The 21,558-nt window shown below is 35.9% G+C and overlaps 1 protein-coding gene across 10 annotated transcripts in view; it reads right to left on the bottom strand.

The window, feature by feature from the left end:
• Positions 1-14,972, bottom strand: part of LOC104612569 (protein GID8 homolog) — a 34,398-nt gene extending 19,426 nt beyond the window's left edge. For 2 of the 10 annotated variants that reach the window (XM_088894384.1, XM_088894383.1), the window contains exons 1-5: positions 14,664-14,971; positions 14,328-14,366; positions 14,111-14,198; positions 13,865-14,024; positions 13,657-13,763 (exon numbers count right to left, since the gene is read on the bottom strand). In XM_088894384.1, coding sequence (XP_088750510.1) covers positions 13,657-13,763; positions 13,865-14,024; positions 14,111-14,191 — 348 coding nt within the window. In that variant the 5' untranslated portion in view covers positions 14,192-14,198; positions 14,328-14,366; positions 14,664-14,971. Of the gene's footprint in view, positions 1-13,656; positions 13,764-13,864; positions 14,025-14,110; positions 14,199-14,327; positions 14,367-14,663 lie in introns of all 10 variants that reach the window. The other 8 variants (XM_088894386.1, XM_010280009.3, XR_016080210.1 and 5 more) reach the window with 7 other exon arrangements.
• Between the last annotated feature and the right edge of the window lie 6,586 nt (positions 14,973-21,558).

Raw genomic sequence — 21,558 nt, 5'->3', positions numbered from 1 at the left:
ATGAGGGGGGCGACAGAACTAATTTATTCTGCTCTCTTTTTCTCATTCCCTCTCTTCTTCTTTTCTTCTTTCTTCTTTTCTTCTCTTGAACAGATTTCGAACTAACCTAGGACTGCTGCAGCTGTGTTTCAAGTTGGTATCAGAGCAAGTTTAGGTTTGGTTTAGGTCTCATGTATGCTTAGCCCAGCCGGCTACATGAGACTCCATTAGGGCTGGAGTTTTCAAACTTTTTTGCCTGATTCTTGGAGTTCAGTGTAGTTCGGTGCACTGTTTCTGCACCTCCCTGTTTTCTGTTTTGCCTAGTGACCAGGAAGAATCAAAGAGACTTGTTCGATTGAGGTTTAGGGGTTAAACCTCAGGCTGAAAGTGGCACTCAGTATTTTCTGGGCAGTTTTTTTATTTGTTTAGAGATCGACTGCAAGTGGAGAGCTTTCTGAAGTCTCTGGATGTTGCGGCTGGAACTTCTCTTGTGTTCTCTGTTTTCTAGTTTTTTTCCTTGCTGGAACGACCAGTTTTGTGCTGCAGCCGATTGGTTTCAGCTTGACTGCTATTTTTTGAGAGGAATTCACTTCTCTTATCAGAAAAGTGCTGGTAAGTGTGATATTTTTGCTCAGTCCAGGATGGAGAATATGGGAAATGAGTCTAAATCAATCAGGGAAGGACTTGTAGGGGCTGGTAGTGTGATAGACAGCAGCTCCTTCCAGATTACCAGCATTAAGTTTGATGGAGCAAGCTATCTTGAGTGGGCTCAATCCGCAATGATGGCTATTGGAGGAAGGGGTAAGTTAGGATATGTAAATGGTGACACTAAGATGCCAGCCAAGGAAGACCTTTCCAATGTGAAGTGAGTTCAAGAAAATTACTTAGTCATGACTTGGCTTTGCAACTCAATGCAGCCTCATATCAGTAGAAACTATCTGTGGGTAGACCTATTCACGGGCCGGACTTCAGGCTGACTTTACACTGTGTCGGGCTTGGGCTTCGGGCCAGGCCCATTGAAATTTTGGCAAAAGCCAAGCCCGAGCCTGGCCCATGAACAAGTCTATCTGTGGGCAAAGACTGTCAAAGACATCTGCAATAATATGAAAGAAACATACTCTCAGCACCTTGATGTAGCAAGGGCCTATGAGCTGAAAGTTGAAGTGACAAATCTGAAACAGGGGGAGAGACCTGTGTCAATTTACTTCTCAACCTTGAAGTCTCTATGACATGAAATTGATCATTTGGAGACAATTGAATGGGAAAGTCAGAAGGGTGCAGCAACATATAACAAATTGGTGGAAAGGAATAGGGTTTTTGAATTTCTTTCAGGGCTGAATTCTGAATGTGATATAGTGAGACAACAACTTCTTACTAGGGAGAGTGTTTCCTTGTCTCAAGAATATTCTTTAGTTTACAGTGAGGAGAGTAGGAGGAAAGTTATGTTACAAAACTCTCAAATTGAAACAGCTTTAGCAGCTATGAAGCCGAAGCATTATGGTGACAAGGAGAGAGGTAAGGAAGAAAAAAGGGAGATTATATGTGACTATTGCAAGAAGCCTAGGCACACTAAAGAGACTTGTTGGAAGCTTCACCCTCAGTTGGCCCCTTCAAGAATTAAGAATAAGAAGGGAAATGCAAATGTTGCCACTGCTACAGATGTTTCACCCTCTACTGGAGCTAGGTCTACCTCCTTGGATGCCTTGGCGGCTATCAGGGCAGTCCTAACACAATTGGAGAATGAGGCTGGCAGTTTTGGACCATCTCAATCTACCTCAGGCCCTTCTACCTCTACTTGAGCTTTTGCTCACTCAGGTACTGGAGCTACTGCCTATCATGCCTCGACTCCAGGTATCACAGATCTTGTTTGGACTGTAGATTTGGGTGCCTCTGACAACATGACCAGTTTAGCCTCATTGTTTTCTTCTTATCATTTGTCCTCTTGTAGAGATAAGGTCTCTATTGCTGATGGCTCTCTTGTTCCCATTTTTGGCAAGGGGAACATTAGAGTTTCTGATGCACTTTCCTTATCATCAGCTTTACATGCACCCAAACTTAGTACTAACCTTCATTCTATCAGTAGCATTACTAAATGTCAGAATTGTTCAATTGACTTTTTTTCCTGATCATTGTGTTTTCCAGGATCTGGTGACAAAGAAGGTGATTGGGATTGGCCATGAGGCAAATGGGATCTACTTGCTTGAGCATCCACTTAGAAGAAACAAAGGAGTTGGAAGGTCTTTTATCTCTCAGTCTGTGAGTCAGATTATGCTCTGGCATAATCAGTTAGGTCATTTGTCTTTTGGATCTTTAAGGAGTCATTTTCCTACTTTGTTTGAATCAATCCAAGTGTCCAATCTAAAGTGTGCAAGTTGTGAGTTGGCAAAACATTGTAGATCAATCTATACTTTGAGTAATAAAAGAAGCATTGTCCTTTCGAAATTGTGCATATTGATGTTTAAGGACCATATCATATCACTGCTATGAGAGGATACAAGTATTTCTTGTTATTTGTTGATAATTATTCTAGTTTCTCTTGGGTGTATCTCATGTGTTCCCGTGATGAGGTCCCTACTTTGACCCGTGCCTTCCACCAAATGGTTCTCACTCAATCTGGGGTGAGGATCAAAACTTTCATATCTGATAATACCAAGGAGTACTTCACTAAACCATTGAACTCGTACTTCCTTGAATATGGGGTTATTCATCAAAGTACACGTCCTTATACCCCTCAGCAAAATGGCATAGTTGAGAGAAAGAATAGGCACATCCTTGAAGTTGCAAGAAGCATTATGCTTAATTCAAATGTCCCTATACGTTTTTGGGGGGAATGCCATTCATACGGCTATGTATCTCATTAACCGAGTTCCCTCTCGTGTCCTGGATATGAAAGCTCCCTTTACTTTATTGTATCCTGAGAAAGACTTGTTTACTATCCCTCTTAAAGTCTTTGGGTGCACATGTTTTGTTCAGATTATGGGGCCTAATCGTTCTAAATTTGATCCAAAAGCTTCCAAATGCATTTTTCTCGGTTATGCACAAAATCAAAAGGGATATTGCTGTTATGACCCAATTTATGGTTCTCGATTTGTGTCTATGGATGTTACCTTTTTTGAGGATGTTCCTTTTTATCTAAGAGTTTCATCTCAAGGGGAGAGAGAAGAGAGGGTGTTGTGTCTATTCCTGAAAGTTTCCCTTCCTATTCCTCTTCTTGAAAAGGAATTATGTCGGGAGAATCATTGTCAGAAATGTAAGGAGTTGAATGTTTTCCAATAGGAGGTAGAGGCAAGTTGATCTTGGCGCTTTTGATCAGCCCAAGCCAGTTCCAATTTCCTCTACAGCACCCGATCCAGATACTAGCGCTTCACCTTCCACTCTTGAGACTACCACCACAGAGCCATTGGCTTCTACTAATGATCTTGACCTTCCCATTGCAGTCCGTCAGGGGAAACAGAGATGTACCACATCCATTGCTCATTGCATATCTCAATTTCTCTTATATGCCCACCTTTCCCCATCCTATAAATCCTATTTGGCATCCATTTTTGCTATATCCATTCCTAAAACCATGCAGGAAGCTCTCCCTGTGCTTGAGTGGAAAGATGCAATGAAGGAGGAAATGAATGCACTCATTAAAAATGAGACATGGGAGCTGGTGGATCAACCTAAGGGAAAGAAACCAGCTAGGTGTAGATGGGTGTTCACTATGAAGCATAATGCAGATGGATCTGTTGAAAGATATAAAGCCAATCTTGTTGCAAAGGGGTACACACAGACCTATGGCATTGATTATTCTGAGACCTTTGCACCAGTTGCTAAGATGAATACCATCTGTGTTCTGTTATCACTAGCTGCAAACTTTTCATGGCCCATGTTCCAAATGGATGTCAAGAATGCTTTCCTCAACGGTGATTTACAAGAGGAACTGTATATTAGAGGTGTAAAACGGGTTGTGCACGCGGGTCGTGCCGGACCGGAGGCCATCCTAGGTCATGCCTCCCTCCCCTAGGATATTTTGGGGGGTCGGCCAACACGGCTCACGGCCCAAGCCCGCATGGGCCCATGTCGGGCTGGTCCGTAGGCCGAGCCTTGGGCCAGGCCAGGCTATATACCGGGCCAAAGTTATTTATTTAAAAAATTGAAAAACAAACTTAAATTTTTAATTTTATATGAATTTTGATGTATACAATTGCTTATATATACAATAATTAAATAAAATAGTATAATAAAATTGAAAAAAAAAATTGTTTATTTTATTAATATATTATATGCTATATAAAATATATATGGGCTGAGCCGCGAGCCAGGCTGGGCCACTGACCTGAAACCCCAAGCTCAGCACGGCCCATTGGCCCATACAATCATGTCGAGCCACAGCACGACCCGTGGACCATCGGGCTAGGCCGGCTCAAAATCATGCTAGGCCGCAGGCGGCACGGCCCGATTTACACCTCTAGTGTATATGGAGTTTCCCCCTAGTTTCTATGATATAGATGCAGGCAAGAAAGTTTGCAGACTCAAGAAGGCATTGTATTGTTTAAAACAATCTCCAAGGGCTTGGTTTGACAGGTTTAGACTTGCTATGGAGAAATTTGGGTATATGTAGGCTTACTCAGACACCACACTTTTCATCAAGAGGAGTGGCTCCTCTCTAACACTTCTTGTTGTATATGTAGATGATATTGTGGTAACAAGCAATGATGTTGATGAGATTAATTCCCTCAGGCAATTACTTCACAAAGAGTTTGAGGTGAAAGATTTGGGTCATCTCTGATATTTTCTGGGAATTGAGGTGGCTAGATCTAAACATGGTATTTTCATTTCTCAAAGGAAATATGTCCTTGACCTTTTGGAGGAAACAGGAAAATTGGGAGTTAAACCTACAGATACTCCCATTGAATTGTATCATAAGATAAGTGCAAAAGAAGGTGAACCTCTTGATGACAAGACCATGTATCAACGGTTGGTTGGGAAACTTCTGTATCTTTGTCTAACTCGGCCTGACATTTCTTATGTTGTCAGTGTTGTTAGTCAGTACATGCACTCTCCAAGAACCACTCATTTGTTTTGTTGAGGATCCTAGCATATCTCAAGAGGTGTCCAAGTCATGGAATACTCTTCAAGAATAGTGGTCATATGAAGATTGAGGTGTACATTAATGCAGATTGGGTTGGATGTGTAGATGATAGGAGATCTACCTCTGGGTACCATGCCTTTGTTGGAAGAAATCTGGTTTCATGGCAAAGTAAGAAACACAATGTAGTAGCTCGTTCAAGTGCTGAAGCAGAATACAGATCTATGGGGCTCATGGAGTGACAGAAGTTCTATGGCTGAGATCCTTACTTGAAGAACTTGGAATTGAGCATGAGAAGCCCTTAATGTTGTATTGTGGCAATCAAACTGCTATTAATATTGCCCATAACCCAATACAGCATGACAGGACAAAACACATTGAGGTGGGTCAACACTTTATTAGGGAGAGAGTAGCCTCCCAAGAAGTGTGCTTGCCATATATTGCCTCTGATATGCAGCTGGCTGATATCTTTACCCTGCCAGTCCTTTATGAAAAACAGTGGACTGGAGTGTCCTTGTTCTGATATAGAATTACTTAACTACCCTGCCAGCTGCCGCCCATGTACACCCAAAATAATGTTATTTTAGCAGTCCCAATTGCATTTATTGGCAGTGCAAATTTTGCATCCCAAAAACTGATGCAAAATTCGCACCACCTTTATCCTACCTTCTCTCTCTCATATAAAGTTGGGACTACATATCATTTTACTCCTCCCAAACAAACAACGTTACCATCATTTACTCTCATATAAAGTGGAGACCACATCATTTTACTCCTCTCAAACAAACAAAACAAAGTAAAACCTAAAACAAAAGCAAACTGTGACTTGCACTCAGCATCTCAGCCCATTTACATTCTCATACATTTGCACCAATTCAAATGAAATTTGCACGGAAAACGTTGCAGTGCAAATTTCATTTGCATTGGTGTAAATGCATGGGAATGCATGCCGATCAAAAAAATAAGCATGGGAATGCAAACAAGTTGAGTGCAAATTCTGGTTTACTTTTGCTTCAGATTTAACTTCATCTTTGTGAAAATTTGAGAGAAAAAATGAATTGATTGTATTGTCTTGGAAGGAGCATATACACAACTTTATATAGAATTACAGAGCTAATTTACAGGGTGATAAAATAGGAAACTAACTTTTCCAAAAAAACTAATTTCTATATCAGTGGGATTCTCCAATTAATATCCCATGATTCTAGGATATCCCATGATTCTAGGAAATTAAGTTTCCTAAACTGATGGACCTAAAATTATGGAGAATCAATCAAAGAGTCAATCTTCTACTTTCCAACAATCTTATTTGTTTGTGAGAATTAAAATAGAAAGTAGAATGATGTGGTTCTCACCTTATATGAAAGAGAATGGAGGTAAGAGGAGGATTACTTGTTTGGGAGTGAGAAAGGAAGCAAGATAATATAGTCCTAACTCATATGAGAGAAATTGAGGTAGGAAGAAGGTGGTGCAAACTTTGTACAAGTTTTTGAGATGCAAAATTTGCACTACCAATGAATGCAAACTGCAAATGAGACAAAGTGTAAAAATTTTATATCAGATCATAATTACAAACAAACGAATGCAAAACTGAATCAGATGCAAACTTTATATCAAGTTTAGATTTGCAATACAAAACTGAATCAGAAGCAGAACCTTAGGAACGTCTATAATTCTATATCCTTCAATTCACCCTAAAAATGAAGAAAAAGCCATAAATCTCTTCAGCCACACAACATTCAAAATAACTAACAATGTTTAGAAAACTGGAGCAAATAGGCCAATCGGACCAATTGAACCATGACATGGGCTCCTGTCCAGTTTGGTCATACCCCCAAAACCGGAATATGTTAAAACCGACCATGTTGACCCAGCCAGTCCAACAAGAAAACCAATGAACCGGTCCCAATTTTACAAAATCGGTCATTTTTATGAAATTTTTTAAAACACAAATGCAAACTTTCAGAGGCCATAACTTTGCACTCGGTTGTCTAATTCGGGTGTTCTTTTTTTATTTTGGGTAACTTTGATCTATGTGTTTGCCCCACTATTTTTGCCAAAAAATGCCTTATATTGACCTCAAATCTTAATTTTTAATATAAAAATTGAAACTAAAATAAAAATACATGTTATAGCAGAATATAATTATATATTTTGAATATATTATATAATTAATATCATTATGTATATATTATAAAATTATATACATATATATATATATATATATTACGTCATCACGGTTTCACCTTCAATTCGACCCCAATTCAATCTCTTCCTTTTCCAAGACGATGCTCAGTAATATTCTCTGAACATTCAAAAATAAACAAATAAATATTTGCTAGATTTCTCTATTTTCTTGCACATCATACACCTAATGTAGAATTCAGAGTTCAAATTTTAGAGTTTTCCCAAGGTCAAGTTCTTGCTCAATGCCACCAACCATATAAAAGCTTCCACTCAAGCCCCATGGGGGAACAAAGAAGCATTAAATTTTGCCCATCCTAGAGTGAGATGGCACTACACCACCGCCAACTCCCTACCACAACCACCATCAAAAAATTAAAGAGAAAAGAACAGCTTGTTGTAGAATGAGCTCATAATATATTACAATAGATGGACCTACCATGGTTCTAAGCTTCCATTAAGACTGAATTGTTTCCACTGAAATGTTCCTTTTCCCATGACACTTTTTTTATAAGCAACAAGGTAAAAATATTCATTCAATACCAAGCTGCACCCAAAGTATGTAACCAAAAAGTGTTGAAGATCTTGTTAGACTTGAAACAAAACCCCCCAATAAACTCCTTTTGTTGAAGTTCCTGTTGGACTTCAGTTACTTGTATTTTTATTTTAGTTTTTCCTTGTGAACAGTAAAGCGTAGAAACCCTTCAGTAGTACTAAAAATGAATGCTAATTGATAAAAAGTAGAAAAAATAAAAGTGCAATAAAGAACACTCCTACAAAGGAGGAAGGGCTGAACTACAAAGGCCCACCCTCTAATAAACATGAAACTTTAAGTCTACACCCAGGTAGAACACATCCCATTAAAATTCAACCATATTAGCTCCTTCAAGTGAAAGAGAATTTGCTGGTCTTCTAACCCATCCAAATAAGGTTTTCATTCTATAGACCAGAGATCTCGCCTCCCTAATGATGAAGCATCCAGACAGAACAGAAGTCTATGATATACACTGTAAAAGGGAAATGATAGGGACCACTACCCCCCCCAAAGCCAATCAACACAGCTTTTACACCAATTTGAATCAGTTTACACTCCTCTTATCCCCTGACCATCAATCGAACTAGAGATTAATGGCATTCAGTGGGATGGTGAATTGGTGATAGAACCACAACGAGGAAATGGTGGCTCTAGTAGTCAAAGATGAGGCCAGCTATGTTGCCCAGATACAGCAAAGACACATCTGGAATCCTGGATACAGTTTTGGATACAGAATTTACACTAAAAATTGAAGTATTTGACACAATATGGAACCCTTGTAGAAGAATCCAGGAATCATAATCCTCTAATGGCACTGTCAATGATGAAATCGCTAAATTTCTCCGTTCTTCTTGCCTGGTTTACCATCCAACTATGATCAAGTCAAAAGGGCTATTTACCAAAGCTGGTTATAGTTCTAACCTCCAGCATTTTTGTAGAAAGTGGCCACCTTCGAACTCAAACCTGTCTTCTCATGCTTTTCAGTCCAAGTTTTTATCATTACACCAAGCAATGGCACCTTGTGATTAAGTCAATTGTTCACTTACCTTTAATTGTTTTAACCATTATGTTACATTCATAGCATAAGGAACGCAAAAAAATTTTTTTTTGGAAAATGGTAAGGTAAAATTTATTCAAAAAGAAAGAAAAATATACAAGAGGTTTACAAAAAACAAAACCCCAAAGAAGCCCAAAATGAACCAGCTACAACCCGAGCCCAGAGCTCAAGGGCCACAAAACAACACGATAAGCACCAACGAGGAGATCTGAAACCAAAATCCTCAGCCTAGCCTAAAAACTCCCAGCCTAATAGACCTCCGAATAAAGAAAGAGCATACAAACACTCAATTAACAGCCCAAGCTATTTCTTCCTCTACCTCTTCTACCCCTTCCCCTGATGCAACGGGCTCCACGAGGAGGAGGGGTAACAACCGGTAGATCATAACAATCTCTCAATAGTTTGGACTTCCTATTTCCGACCGGCAGAACTGACAGTGTAGAAGACACGTCTGACCAGGAACTTTCTGTCTCCAAATCTGACTCCAGCTCCGAGCTCCTTGCAGACTAAGGATTATGAACCTTTACATCACGGACGAAAGAGGAACTGATCCAATCTCGCAACTGAGGCTCTTGCTCCGCAGATATTAATAATAGTAATGAGACAGAGGGCATATTTACATTGAAGAAAGCGAAAGATAGGTCATGCATGACTATTATATATAGGCTATTTTGATCATTTTACATGTTTTTTGTAGGAACTAGCCTTGTAGTTTGTGTTTAAAATTTCAAAGTCAGTTAGGAGTTATTGAGTTTTCCTATGATAGCGGCAATTCTATAATTTTTGTTTTTCCTGGTTCTGGTAGGACTAGCCACTAGGGCTGTTCATGTAATTTTATGAACTGACCAAACTGAACCAACTCAACCCGAAATAATCAGTTTTAAAAAAGAGTTGGTTGGTTTCGGTTTAGTAAATACTAAAAAACGACAAATCGGTTCGGTTGTGGATATATATCTATGTAAACCGAGAACCGATTGATATATTACATAAGAAAAACATGGGATGCCAAATGTGGGGTTTGTGGTAGATATTCCAAAAAAATTTAACTTTTCCCATGACCAGTATTCTTTCTCACGTCTGACACCTCTTCTCTTCCCCACTTATTGTCACCTCAACTAACACGTCTTACATCTCCCATCAAGTAAAAAGTAAAACCCAAAAGTCATAATTAAAAAGTGGTGGATTGATGCTCTTAACTCTCAAATCTTAATTAAATAAATTACTTAATTTAAATTTGAATAACAACTACTTTTAGTCAATAATTTTTCAATTGAAAGTAGTACCCACTTATGAGAATAAAAATTATCATATTTTTATCCCCAAATATTCAGTCTTTTATACTGAATTAGTGCTTATTTGGACTCATATTTCTTGTATTTCGGTTCAGGACATGAAAGAAGGCATCAGGAGAAAAGCAAGGCAAATCGGATGATTTTTCACAGTTTCGGCACCGTTCAGTAATCTGGGCCTAACTCTCGTATCCGAGTTCCGATTGGGCTGATTCAAGACTCACTGGAAAGATAAGAGAAAAAGCTACAACTTTCATGTTTTGGGCTTTCACAGATTCGGCCTGCATCAAAGTCAAATCCGGGCCCGAAGTCGGGGCAAATTCGTAGGAAGGCCCAATTCGCAGCTGAAGCCCAACTTGCAGAAAAGCCTTGCAGCAGCCCAATTTGCAGAGGAAGCCTAATACGAATGCAAGAACAAGAAACTGAGAAGAGTCCTACCAGATTTAAATTTATGATGTAATCCTAGAAAGATAAAGAGATTGAGTTCACTAGATAAAGAGATAAGAGTAGGATTAGACTAGGACTTTCTATTTTTGAAAGATAGACTCCAAGAAGGAGTTGGAGACCACCCCCTCCCCTTTAAGCTATATAAAGGGATGGGAGGCGAACTAGAGAAGTATCAAGAAGCAGAGGAGCAACCAATCTATCAAGCAAGAAGACTGCAAGAAGGAGGTAGCGGCAAGGAGAAGAGGAAATCTCAGCTCCAAGGGCGACACCATGAGTTCTTTCTTTCCTCTTGTTTGCTTTATTTCCTCTAGTATGAACTGATTTATTTGTAGCTAGGGTTGTGGAAAGCCTAATCATAACAATGAATATATTTTTATTCTGATTTTTCCAAGATCGTGATTTCCATATAGTCTATGAGTTATCTTGCTTAATGCTATTAGGAGTGACCATCTCTTAATTGATTAGGTTTATGTGAATGAATCGAGAAAGGAATTCATATAGCAGACCAAATAATTCATGGTGTGAATTGAATGGTATATAGGGGTATATACACATGATTCATCTGAATGTAATAGTTTTTCCTTGAACTAAATGCATTTCTATCTTGAGAACTCTAGTCGAGAGATCGAAGGGTTACCTGATAGAAGTAGTTTTGATATATCTTGAGAAAGAATACTGAATAAAATTGGACAAACTTCAGCTTATGGGAATGACAAATTATCTTGGATAATCTCATCTATTACTATTCGTTGGAATGGTTAGGCGGACCAAAGGTCCTAGCGAATTCAGTCAATCGTTGCATACTTCAGTATTGGTACTCTTGCTCTTGTTTTCTTTTTCTGTTTTTTAGTAGCTTTTACTCTTAATTCTGAAATTCGATTGTCCAAATAATTAGGGAAGACTGTAGTTCTAATACTTATTTTGTTAAATCCTCGTGGGAACGATATTTTTATACTACTTGATAACTAGTGCACTTGCTAGGGTTATAATCATAGCTATCAGACACCCCTGAATCTTCTAGATCTGTGTAACCAAGAATGAAGGATGCATCTATATTCCTTCTAAGCTCATCAATACTGCAGCTCTTATGTTCAAAAAAGCAGGTGGTCCTTTTACCCAAAATCATCCAAAGAACATCTGGTGGAAGTAGTTCCCAAATGATACAACCCCTGGCACTAAGACCACCCACACACCAGCCATTTTAAAAGGGCTTCTAAGGTCTCCAGGTGACAGAAGCAGGCCCCAAAAGTATTGAGATCTACAGCCCAGATGGATGTTGATATTTTTCAATGGAGGAAGAGGTAATTGTGAGATAAGCAGTTTCTTGACATAACATACAGTTGCTGTTTTCTATCCTCATTCCCCTGATTAGTAGCTTATCAACAGCAAGGAATTTCTTAACCAAGAGTTGAACATCTCTAAAGGCCTGAAATTGATTCAAGTATGTTTATTCAAGTTTATGTTGAAATCCGAATTTTTCTGTTTCAATAGTTATCATCCTTTCATGTGAAACAATGTCAGATTGCTCCCATATTTGGATGCCACCATAGACCTTTACAACCTTTCAACATAACAAATATTATCCCAAAAACCTTGAGTACATTACATCATTGAGACTATAGTTGCAATAGTTGAATGACAAGACTCATATTGTCTTCTCTTCTGAGCAAATAAAAGTTTTTGACACGGTTGAAATTGTCTAGAAAGTTTATATTTTCAAACTTGAGCATCTTTCTGTAGCAGATTGAGTACTTTTTGGAGCATCCAAAACCTAATATTGTCTTCTCCTTTGAGCAAATAAAAGTTTTTGACAGGACTGAAATCATCTAGGAAGTTTATATCTTCAAACTTGAGTAGATGTTTTAGCAGATTGGGTACTTTTTGGAGCATCTTCAACAAATTATCCAACAGCTTCTTATAGAGTATAAGGTTCTTTAGGGGTCCTTGCTTAGGTTTACTAAGATTTGGTAGAACATAGCAAAAGCCAAAGTTCAAATAAGACAATAAATTGAGTACTTATCAAAAAACAAAAAAAAAGGCTACAAGTTTGAGTTTTAGTCCTCTTGTGTAATGGAAAATAAAACAATAGATATTTTCATTTTTCTTTTCTTTTACTTTTGGATATTTCATGGACATTTGGTTGTTTGCTATTAGAACAAACTGTAAGGAATGCAGGGTTTGGAGTCATCAATATTTGTTTATGATAATCTAGATCTTAAAGGGCATATAATCGAAAGATATCTGTAGTTGAACATGCAAACTGCAAGTAATCCTCAGACAAACCAGATGGATAATACTATAAGTCTAAAATTAGTTTAATAAAATCATAATATCAGCTTATTAAGACGCTACAGGCAGAAGTGACATGTGAGACTTGATTGTTAAAAAATTACAATCAAAATGGCACCAGAAGGAAAATCTATCTAGCTAATTATCAACTACAAGTCATGACAGACCCTCCAAAATAAATGCTTAAAACCAGTATCTTCTAGTTTCTACCCACTGTGGTATCCGCCCCTGCGATAGAAATCTATGATTCCAAAGTTAACCATCCAGATAAAAACCAATAAATGATATGTTAAAAAATCCAACCTCCCAAGGTAAACATATATGTCAGTTAAAACTCCTCCATATAAGCTTATTCTTCATATGAATTGTTAAGCGAACACCATAGCAACAGAACAAACATTCTCTGAACTTTTTTCCCATATTATACCTTTTTTCTTGACATTTAACCACATTTATCATAACACCCATATAAACCCACTACCACAAACACCAGAACAATCTAAGGAACTATATATATATATAGAAACTTTGTGCCTTCTATCTCTTTTTATTGGTTTTGGTTCAGTTTTGCCATTATGCATAGGCATTCTTTCTTTATGAATATGTGTTGTCAGAAATCAATAAAATAGAATTCACACAACAAAGCTCAGATTTCCTAATTCTCAGATGCATGGAAGCTATCAGAAGACCTGATTAAGTCAACCTCCCAGAGTTCCAAGTTCTTTAATAGATGATCATGATGTGAAAACTAGGTGTAAATTCTCCTGAATATGAACATAGAGCGATAGATGGAGCATCCTACCTCAGGATTTAAGTCATTAACTTTCTCAATTGCATCCTCTACATTCCCACACTGCACTGCCTTTTTTACTGCCATTCGATCTGTTATGGTTGCCAAATCTATGTCTGCTGTTTACTCATAAGGATAGCATACAATTGTAAATGAAGTAAACAACTTTAAATAGTACTAAACAAGATTGTAATAAACAAAGACCAGAAAGTAAGGATACGTTCAGTGCCTGACTCCATTCTAAATTTCTCTGCAGCTTCAACATAACCTTCTGTAACAAGAAAGTTCATCACCAGCTTATTCATATCTTCTTTCTTAACCTTTACATCATTGAGCTTTTTCTCCCACTCTTCCCTCGTAATCACTTTCTTTGATGTGGACTGCATAATAAATGAATTTCTAACTTATATTACATATGCTTAACAAACTTCTCTGTACAAGTGAACAGCATATAACCATAACCCACATTAAAGGAAGGTGATGGACCAATTACCATTTCTTCGTCCGCTGCTGCAAGCTGACCCATGACAATCCAGAACAATGACATCAGTACGCTTCATTCAAACCGGTCAAAATGGAGAATAAGTAATTCTAGAATCTCGCTATGCAATCCAATAAAACACTCCGTTCGATGGAAGAATCTTAAAATGCAGTTGAATGAGATACTAGATTTTTGCACCTACCTCCTACTTTCGGTACCAAATAACCCAACCGACCCACCCCTGAAGAAAAAAGATGACAAAATAGTATTGGATCCCGAGAAGAAAACGCTATGCTTTATAAGAAACCCTAGATTACATGACTGGAGAAGAATAGCTCCCGGGGACTTCAATTGGCAAAAAGACTGCAACAATAACGTTGCAAGACGTTGAAGCTGAATATGCTTCAACTAATGACGAAGAAGAAATAAGATACGATACACGAGAATGAATTTCTTTCTTAGAAGAGCGAACACATAGGAAATATATATTGGGTAGGAGAGTATCTGAGTATGTAGCGGCGAAATTGGCATAACTTACCTCTCAATTCGGATATCGGACGAGTCTACGGTGATATCTGAATGTTCGTTTCCGGCGATTTTTTTTCCTCCCTACGTAAAATTGTAAAAGAATGATGCAGATCTCTAAATGTACATTAGAGCTAAATACTTTCTCGTTTATTCCAAAGTTCCAATTTCTTAAAAGCTCGTAGATACGATATATAAGTTTAGAACTTTAAACTAAAAAAAGCTGCAATATACATAATTCTAGCAATAGGAAATACATCACTTCATCCTAGCCCTGTTATGATTTTTTGGTAGGAGAGTTGGTTATGAAATTATTGAAAGTATTGATATTGTCTGAAGATATTAGAGAAATGCATACAAATTTTATATATATATATATATATATATATATATATTAATAGCACTAATATAAAATCTAAATTAATTATTAATTTAAATAAAGTTGAGAAATGAAGAGAAACATTATAAAATCTAAATTAACTAATATAATGTTAACTATTATAAAATCTAAATTAACTATTATTCTAAATTAACTATTATTTTATATGAAGAGAAACATTATAAATGATAATATGGAGATTCTTGAGCATGTACACATCATACAAGAATATTACTAATAATCATCAAATAATGTTTAAGATTTTAATCTAATGAAAATTTATTAAAAAACACATTAAACGTGATGATTTGGTGATGATATAGAACTCTGTTATTATACCTTTTGGGGGAATTAGATCTTAAATTATTTATCTTAGTCTTTATAATTATATTCTCAGTTTTTATTAAAATTTATGGGAATAATTATTTATTTAGTATTTTTATATAAATAATAACTATTTTTCAAATAATAAATATGTTTTGTTTTAACATAATTGTTTTATTTTACATATAGTTGTAAAATAAAACATATAAATCATTTCAAGTAGATAAAATAATTATTTTTATAATTTTCAGCTTTTATTAAAAATTTAGGGGAAATTATTTATTTATTTCTTCAAATAATAAACAAAAATTCATTTTAAAAATATGTACAAAATATACCTTACAAAATAAAAATTAATTTAAAAAAAAAATTAAATGAGAAAATATACCTTGGAAAAAATGTTGTGGTCTTATTCTCCTTCTCTTTTTGTCATACTCGTGCTCTTCTTCCTCTTCTTCCTCTTCTTCTTCTTCTTCCTTTTTTTGTTTTTTTATTCTTGCATATGAGAATGATTCCCAACCAAAAAAACGCTGGTCACATGCACATGTTAAGTCAAAAAATAGTCAAACTACAAAGTCATCAGACCAAACACTAATACAACTATATCCACCAAAACAAAGGCATATTGTATTAATATGCACAACTCATGTAATACAAACCCAGTCATGACGTATCTCATATCTGTGGTCATGGATACCAAATACAATACATCCGATATGGAGCATATCAAATTGTTAGTTTAATCCTTGGTATTATGTGAAGGGAAACATTACAATTTCAAAAATTAAAATAAGAGATTGCAATGTCTCAATAAAGCATTATCTCTCCTGTGACAAAAGTTTATCGTCACTCACATACATGCGTGACCAATGTTTTCAACCCTTCTTTGATCTAGTTTTTTTTATTTCTTTTGAAGGGTTACACAACAGAGGGTAGCCCATCCCCCAACCCATACCCCCCCCCCCCCAAACTCAAGTGTAGGCGGGATTTGATCCCAAGTCTCAGCTATGACCAACAGGAGACCTTACTAACCAGCTAGTTGGCACCTTTCTTCTTTGATCTACTTAGTCAACAATCCATATCCTAGGTGGTTTTACTCTTTTATTTCTTTAACTATTTGTTGACTTGCCAATAGGTCTCCATGTCAGGCTGGGTTGAGGCCAACCCTAGCCTAATATGAGGTTCTAAACCCCAACCTAATTTGAAGTTGACTTCAAGTTGGGTTGGGATCAAGTCAGGCCTGACCTAATCTTTCTTCAATTAATCTTGTTTAAATTTTATAGCCTTCAAAAAAGGCTATATATTGGTCATATTTTTTATTGGTATTTGCTTGTTTTATGCTTTTTATTGTTTTTTTTAAGCAAGAGTGGGGAAAATATGAATGTTTCAAATGATTAGAGTCCATTATGAATTATGATTGGTCCCCTATTAACAATATAAAATTATATGAAATCAACAATAGTACAATATAAAACCATTAAATTAAAATCACTAATGACAATAACAAGATTAAACCAATAATTTGGTATAACATACATTAACCACAATAACATGTATGGGAAAGTGTGGTAGAAGAAAACAAAACAAACAAAATAGACAATAACATGTAAATTTATACTATATAAGGGTTTGGATGGTCTGAGGGGTCAACTCCAACCTAACATGAAATGAAATCAAATTGGCAAAAATCTACCTAACCCTACCCAATAGTTAGGTTGCTTGACTATTTTTACATTGGGTTTGGGCTAACCCAACCAAGTAGTAGTATTGTTGTTGTTGTTAAACCTTTTACTATGTTGACATAACAAGTAATTAGTGTAAGTAAATATTAACCATATATACTATATGCTATATGGTATTTTGGTTTAACTTTTACAACTTGCATGGAATCCGAGGCAAGTATATACTTTTATATAGTATAGATGTTGCAAAAGGGACCAATATTCACAAAACCAAAAAGGCTACTGGGTCACAGGACAAATGATCAAACTACTAGGTTAACCAAGTGACCCATGACATCATATGGATAAGTAAGGGTGCAAATGGATCAGATCAATCCTATTGGGTCAAATTCGGATCACCCTAGTTCGGATCTTCAAATCGAATCAGATTCGGATCACCCCTATCCAATCCAATAATATTTGGTTCGATATATATGTTATATTTATATATATATATATATGTTATTTATTTATAAATATATTATTTATATTGTATTTTTTAATTTGTTATATTATTTATTTATTTATAAAAAACATGGATATATATGGTGAACATAATTAAAAAATGCTTGTGTTTTTGTTTTTCTTTATTTAAATGTGTATATTTTTTAATAATTTATTAATTTTTAAAGAAAACAAAAATGATCGGATCTACAATTAACAGTGTAAGATCAGATTCGGATATACCCCAATTTGAATCCAATCCGATCCGTTTGCATCTCTCCCTATATGCAAGTTATGTTAGATGTTTGTTTTTATTGGTTTTAAATTTTTAATACAAGTCACAAGTAATTAACCATGGCTCAAATCTCTTAACTCATGTTCTGTTAAGGAAAAAACTAGCATGATTGTATCAACTGTAATGTGTTATTTTACACAAGAAAAAGGTTTATTGGCTTGAATATTCTTATCATCATTTTATGATTTGTGATAATTTAGTGATCGGGTGAGTTGTTGAAAATTAGTTGAGTTGTTTGAAACTTGGACAGTTTTCAATGTTTTTCACTTTTTTCACAAGGTTTTGATGAATTTGCTAATTTTTCTATTTATCTATCTATCTAATTGATTGAACTAACCTATCTACTTGAAGGGAAAATTGGGTTAACCATATAGTAGTTTTCAAAGAGATGAATAACATGGTGTGATTCCATCTGCTAACAAACCATTTAGACTTGAACATATTTGGTTAACAAACCATATTCAAGCGTTTTTGGACCAAGGGATATGCAATGACATCTATTTCATTATATGCTAGAGCGGTTAATAAAGTGCATAAGCTAGCTAAGGTGTGGAATAGGGATAGTTCCAGTAATTTATTTTAAAGAAAAAGTTATATCCCGAGAAGGCTAGAGGGAATTCAAAAATATTTTGAAATGAAACAATCTAGTTTTCTTCATAGCTTAGAAAGGGAGCTTCAGCATGAATATAATTTAATTCTTAAGCAAGAAGAGATATTTTGGTTGCAAAAATTGAGAGTCCTGTGGTTAAAAGAGGGTAATTCTAACATTAGTTTTTTTTTTTTATTTAACAACTCTAAGAAGAAGAGTTTCCAACAAAACTGTGGCTATTAAGAACAATAATGAATGGATTTATGATAATAAGGAAATTCAAAGTCTATCCATTAATCATCTTCAAAGCTTGTATTCAGACCTTGAAATCCATGACCATAATTAGAATCTAAACCCTAGAATTGGGAATTACCCAAAGGAGTTGAGGTACTTTTTTGATCCTATCACTGTGGATGAAATCAAGAATACTTTCTTTAATCTTCCCAAAAATAAGTATCCATGTCCAAATGGACTTGTAGTGGAATTTTTTATTAATTATTGGGACATAATAGCCCAAATGTCACTGTTGTCATCATGGATATTTTTGAAGGGGGGGTGCCTAAGGAATTAAATAACTTATATATAGTCCTAATCCCAAAGCAGAAAATTCCTGATCAGGCAACTCATTTCCGTCCCATTAGTCTGTGTAATACTATTTATAAAGTGGTCACTAAAATAATAGCAAATAGATTCAAAAAATTTCTTCCTCAGATAATTTCTCCAACCTAAATGGCATTCATTCCGAGGAGAAATATTCAGGACAATATCATCTTAATGCATGAAATCATTCATTCCTTTAAGGAAAAGAAAAAAAGAAAGAAAGAAGGTTGGAAGGATAACGGTGCCTTATCCTTCATTGCAAGGATAACGGTGCCTTCCGTGTTCCAATAATCCTTCAGAGAATGCCCATGTGCAATCTCTAGCAAGTCATCAAGCATAGTGAAGATGACCAAATCAAAACACTGAGAGCACATACGAAATTTTGGCATCAAAATCTTTAGTCGATCAGGCTAACACTAATTCTGTTCAATTTTTAATTTATTTATAATTACACATTTAACTTGATTTGATTTGCTCTACAAGTATTAAGGCAATGTGTTGCCTACTATGGACATGTTTTGGATGGTTTTCTCCATGACTTAACTCTGTTATTGGCTCCGTGTTGGATGGAAGGCCACGTGTTGTCTAATATGGACATGTTTTCGATGGTTTTGTCCATGACCTCACTCTATTACTCGCCATTGTCTGCTGCGAATTGATAACCTACCGTCAGTTGGGATTATCCTGCCCATTGTGTTAATAATTAATCTAATTTATTTTTTTCTTTTGCTATTTTCATATATTTTTGTTCTTTTTCATTCATTTGTTATTTGTCTTAGTATTTTATACTTTCATTTATTTTATTTTGCTGATAGCTGACAACTGAAGTATAGAGTCGATGGCTGACTGGTTGCAGTGATTTCATATTATCCTCTTCAACTCGTAGCTCGTACAATGATGGCTAGTAATAGTGAATTGGATTTTTCTTATATATGTTATAAGCCATATGGTACATTTGCTTGCCATTCACCATATGTGGTTCTCTTCTCATTTTCTTGCTTTTCATACCCTACTCATTGTTCTTCTTCCCACCTGCTCTACTTCAATAGACTTCAGGTAATATCCATATTATTTCACATTCTGTGTCTTTATTTATATTCTATTGTATTTGTAACAATCATATCACATTCTCATTTCCGAGTCTTTATTTCTATTATACTGAGTTTTAATTGGTACGATTTACAATTTTTTCTGTTTTAGTTTATTCTGTTTGTCTTTTATAATTTGCTTAGGGTACTTGGCTCAATTTCTTGGTTAGACAAGCTTCAGGTAATAGAACCAATTACATCTTTATTCATTGCTTAGTTATAATGTGTAAGGAACCTATCTTATTTATAGCTGTTTCTTCTTTATTGTAGAGGTAGTAAAATTGTTCTTGGGACAAAATCATGGATTTTTCAGAGTAGGATTGTATTTTGTATTATGTGGCACTGCTTAGTTGTGGTGGATCACGGAAGAAAAATTCAAAATCAAGTAACCCACATCTGGCCCAACTATCTTAAATTCACATAGCTGCCATTAGCTCATATGAAGCAAGGGCACCCCCACTTGTTTATTTGTAATGTGCTTACATATTGTATCTAAATTGCTTGAAGAGGTTATCCAATTGAAAAAATTAAATCCAGTTAAGCTATCTAGGCCAGGCCCCCTATATCTCATATTTTTTTCACTGGTAACTTGTTTATAGTGTGTAAAGAACCAATCCTTCAAGTGTCTCAAGCTTTAAGTATTATAGAAGATTTTTGTTCTCAAGCAGGAGAAACAATTAATTTGGCTAAGTCATCTATGATTGTGTCCAATAGAGTCCCTAAAAGACATAAAAGGTGTTTATCTCATAGTAGTGGGATCCTTGTCTCTAATAATTTGGAAAAATATCTTGGAGTTCCGGTTATCTAAGGTAGAGTGAATAGACAAACTTTTGACCCAAATTTGGATAAGATTTATTCTAAGCTAGCCATGTGGAAAAGTAATATTCCTTGTCTCTAGTTGGTCATCATACTCTAGTGAAAAGTGTAATTAAAATCATGCCTATCCATGTTTCCCATACATTAATTTATGATCCCTTCTATATTATCCAAGAAAATTAATTCCCTTAAAAGGGACTTTTTGTAGGAATCGATCTTTGATAGGAAAAAGCAATGCCATGTGAGTTGTAAGTATATAATTAGGCCGAAAAAGTATGGGGTTGGTGATTAAGGATTCAACTATAGCTAACTTGGCATTCCTAACAAAATTTGCATGGAGGCTAATGAATAATCAACCTCAACCGTGGGCCTGTGTGTCGATAGCCAAATATGATAGAGGGCTTCCATTTCTTCAAATGAAGGCTTTATCTTATGGATCCATGGGGGTGGAAGAGTGTTATCAAGGGGACTAAAGTGTTAGGCTTGGGTTTAATTAAAAGAATAGGGTTGAGCAAGGACAATGACTTTTGGAATGATAGGTGGCTGCTAACAATCTATTTAATCCAAATCAGGTTGCATAGTCCATTCCAAAACAACAATCCCATCAATGTGATTCAACACATTCATAATTCTAAGTGGGATTTATCCCAAG

The sequence above is a fragment of the Nelumbo nucifera genome, chromosome 1 (genome assembly GCF_055504915.1).
Source record: "Nelumbo nucifera cultivar China Antique chromosome 1, China Antique-T2T, whole genome shotgun sequence".
Lineage (NCBI taxonomy): Eukaryota > Viridiplantae > Streptophyta > Magnoliopsida > Proteales > Nelumbonaceae > Nelumbo > Nelumbo nucifera.
This window is presented reverse-complemented; position numbering and strand designations above follow the sequence as displayed.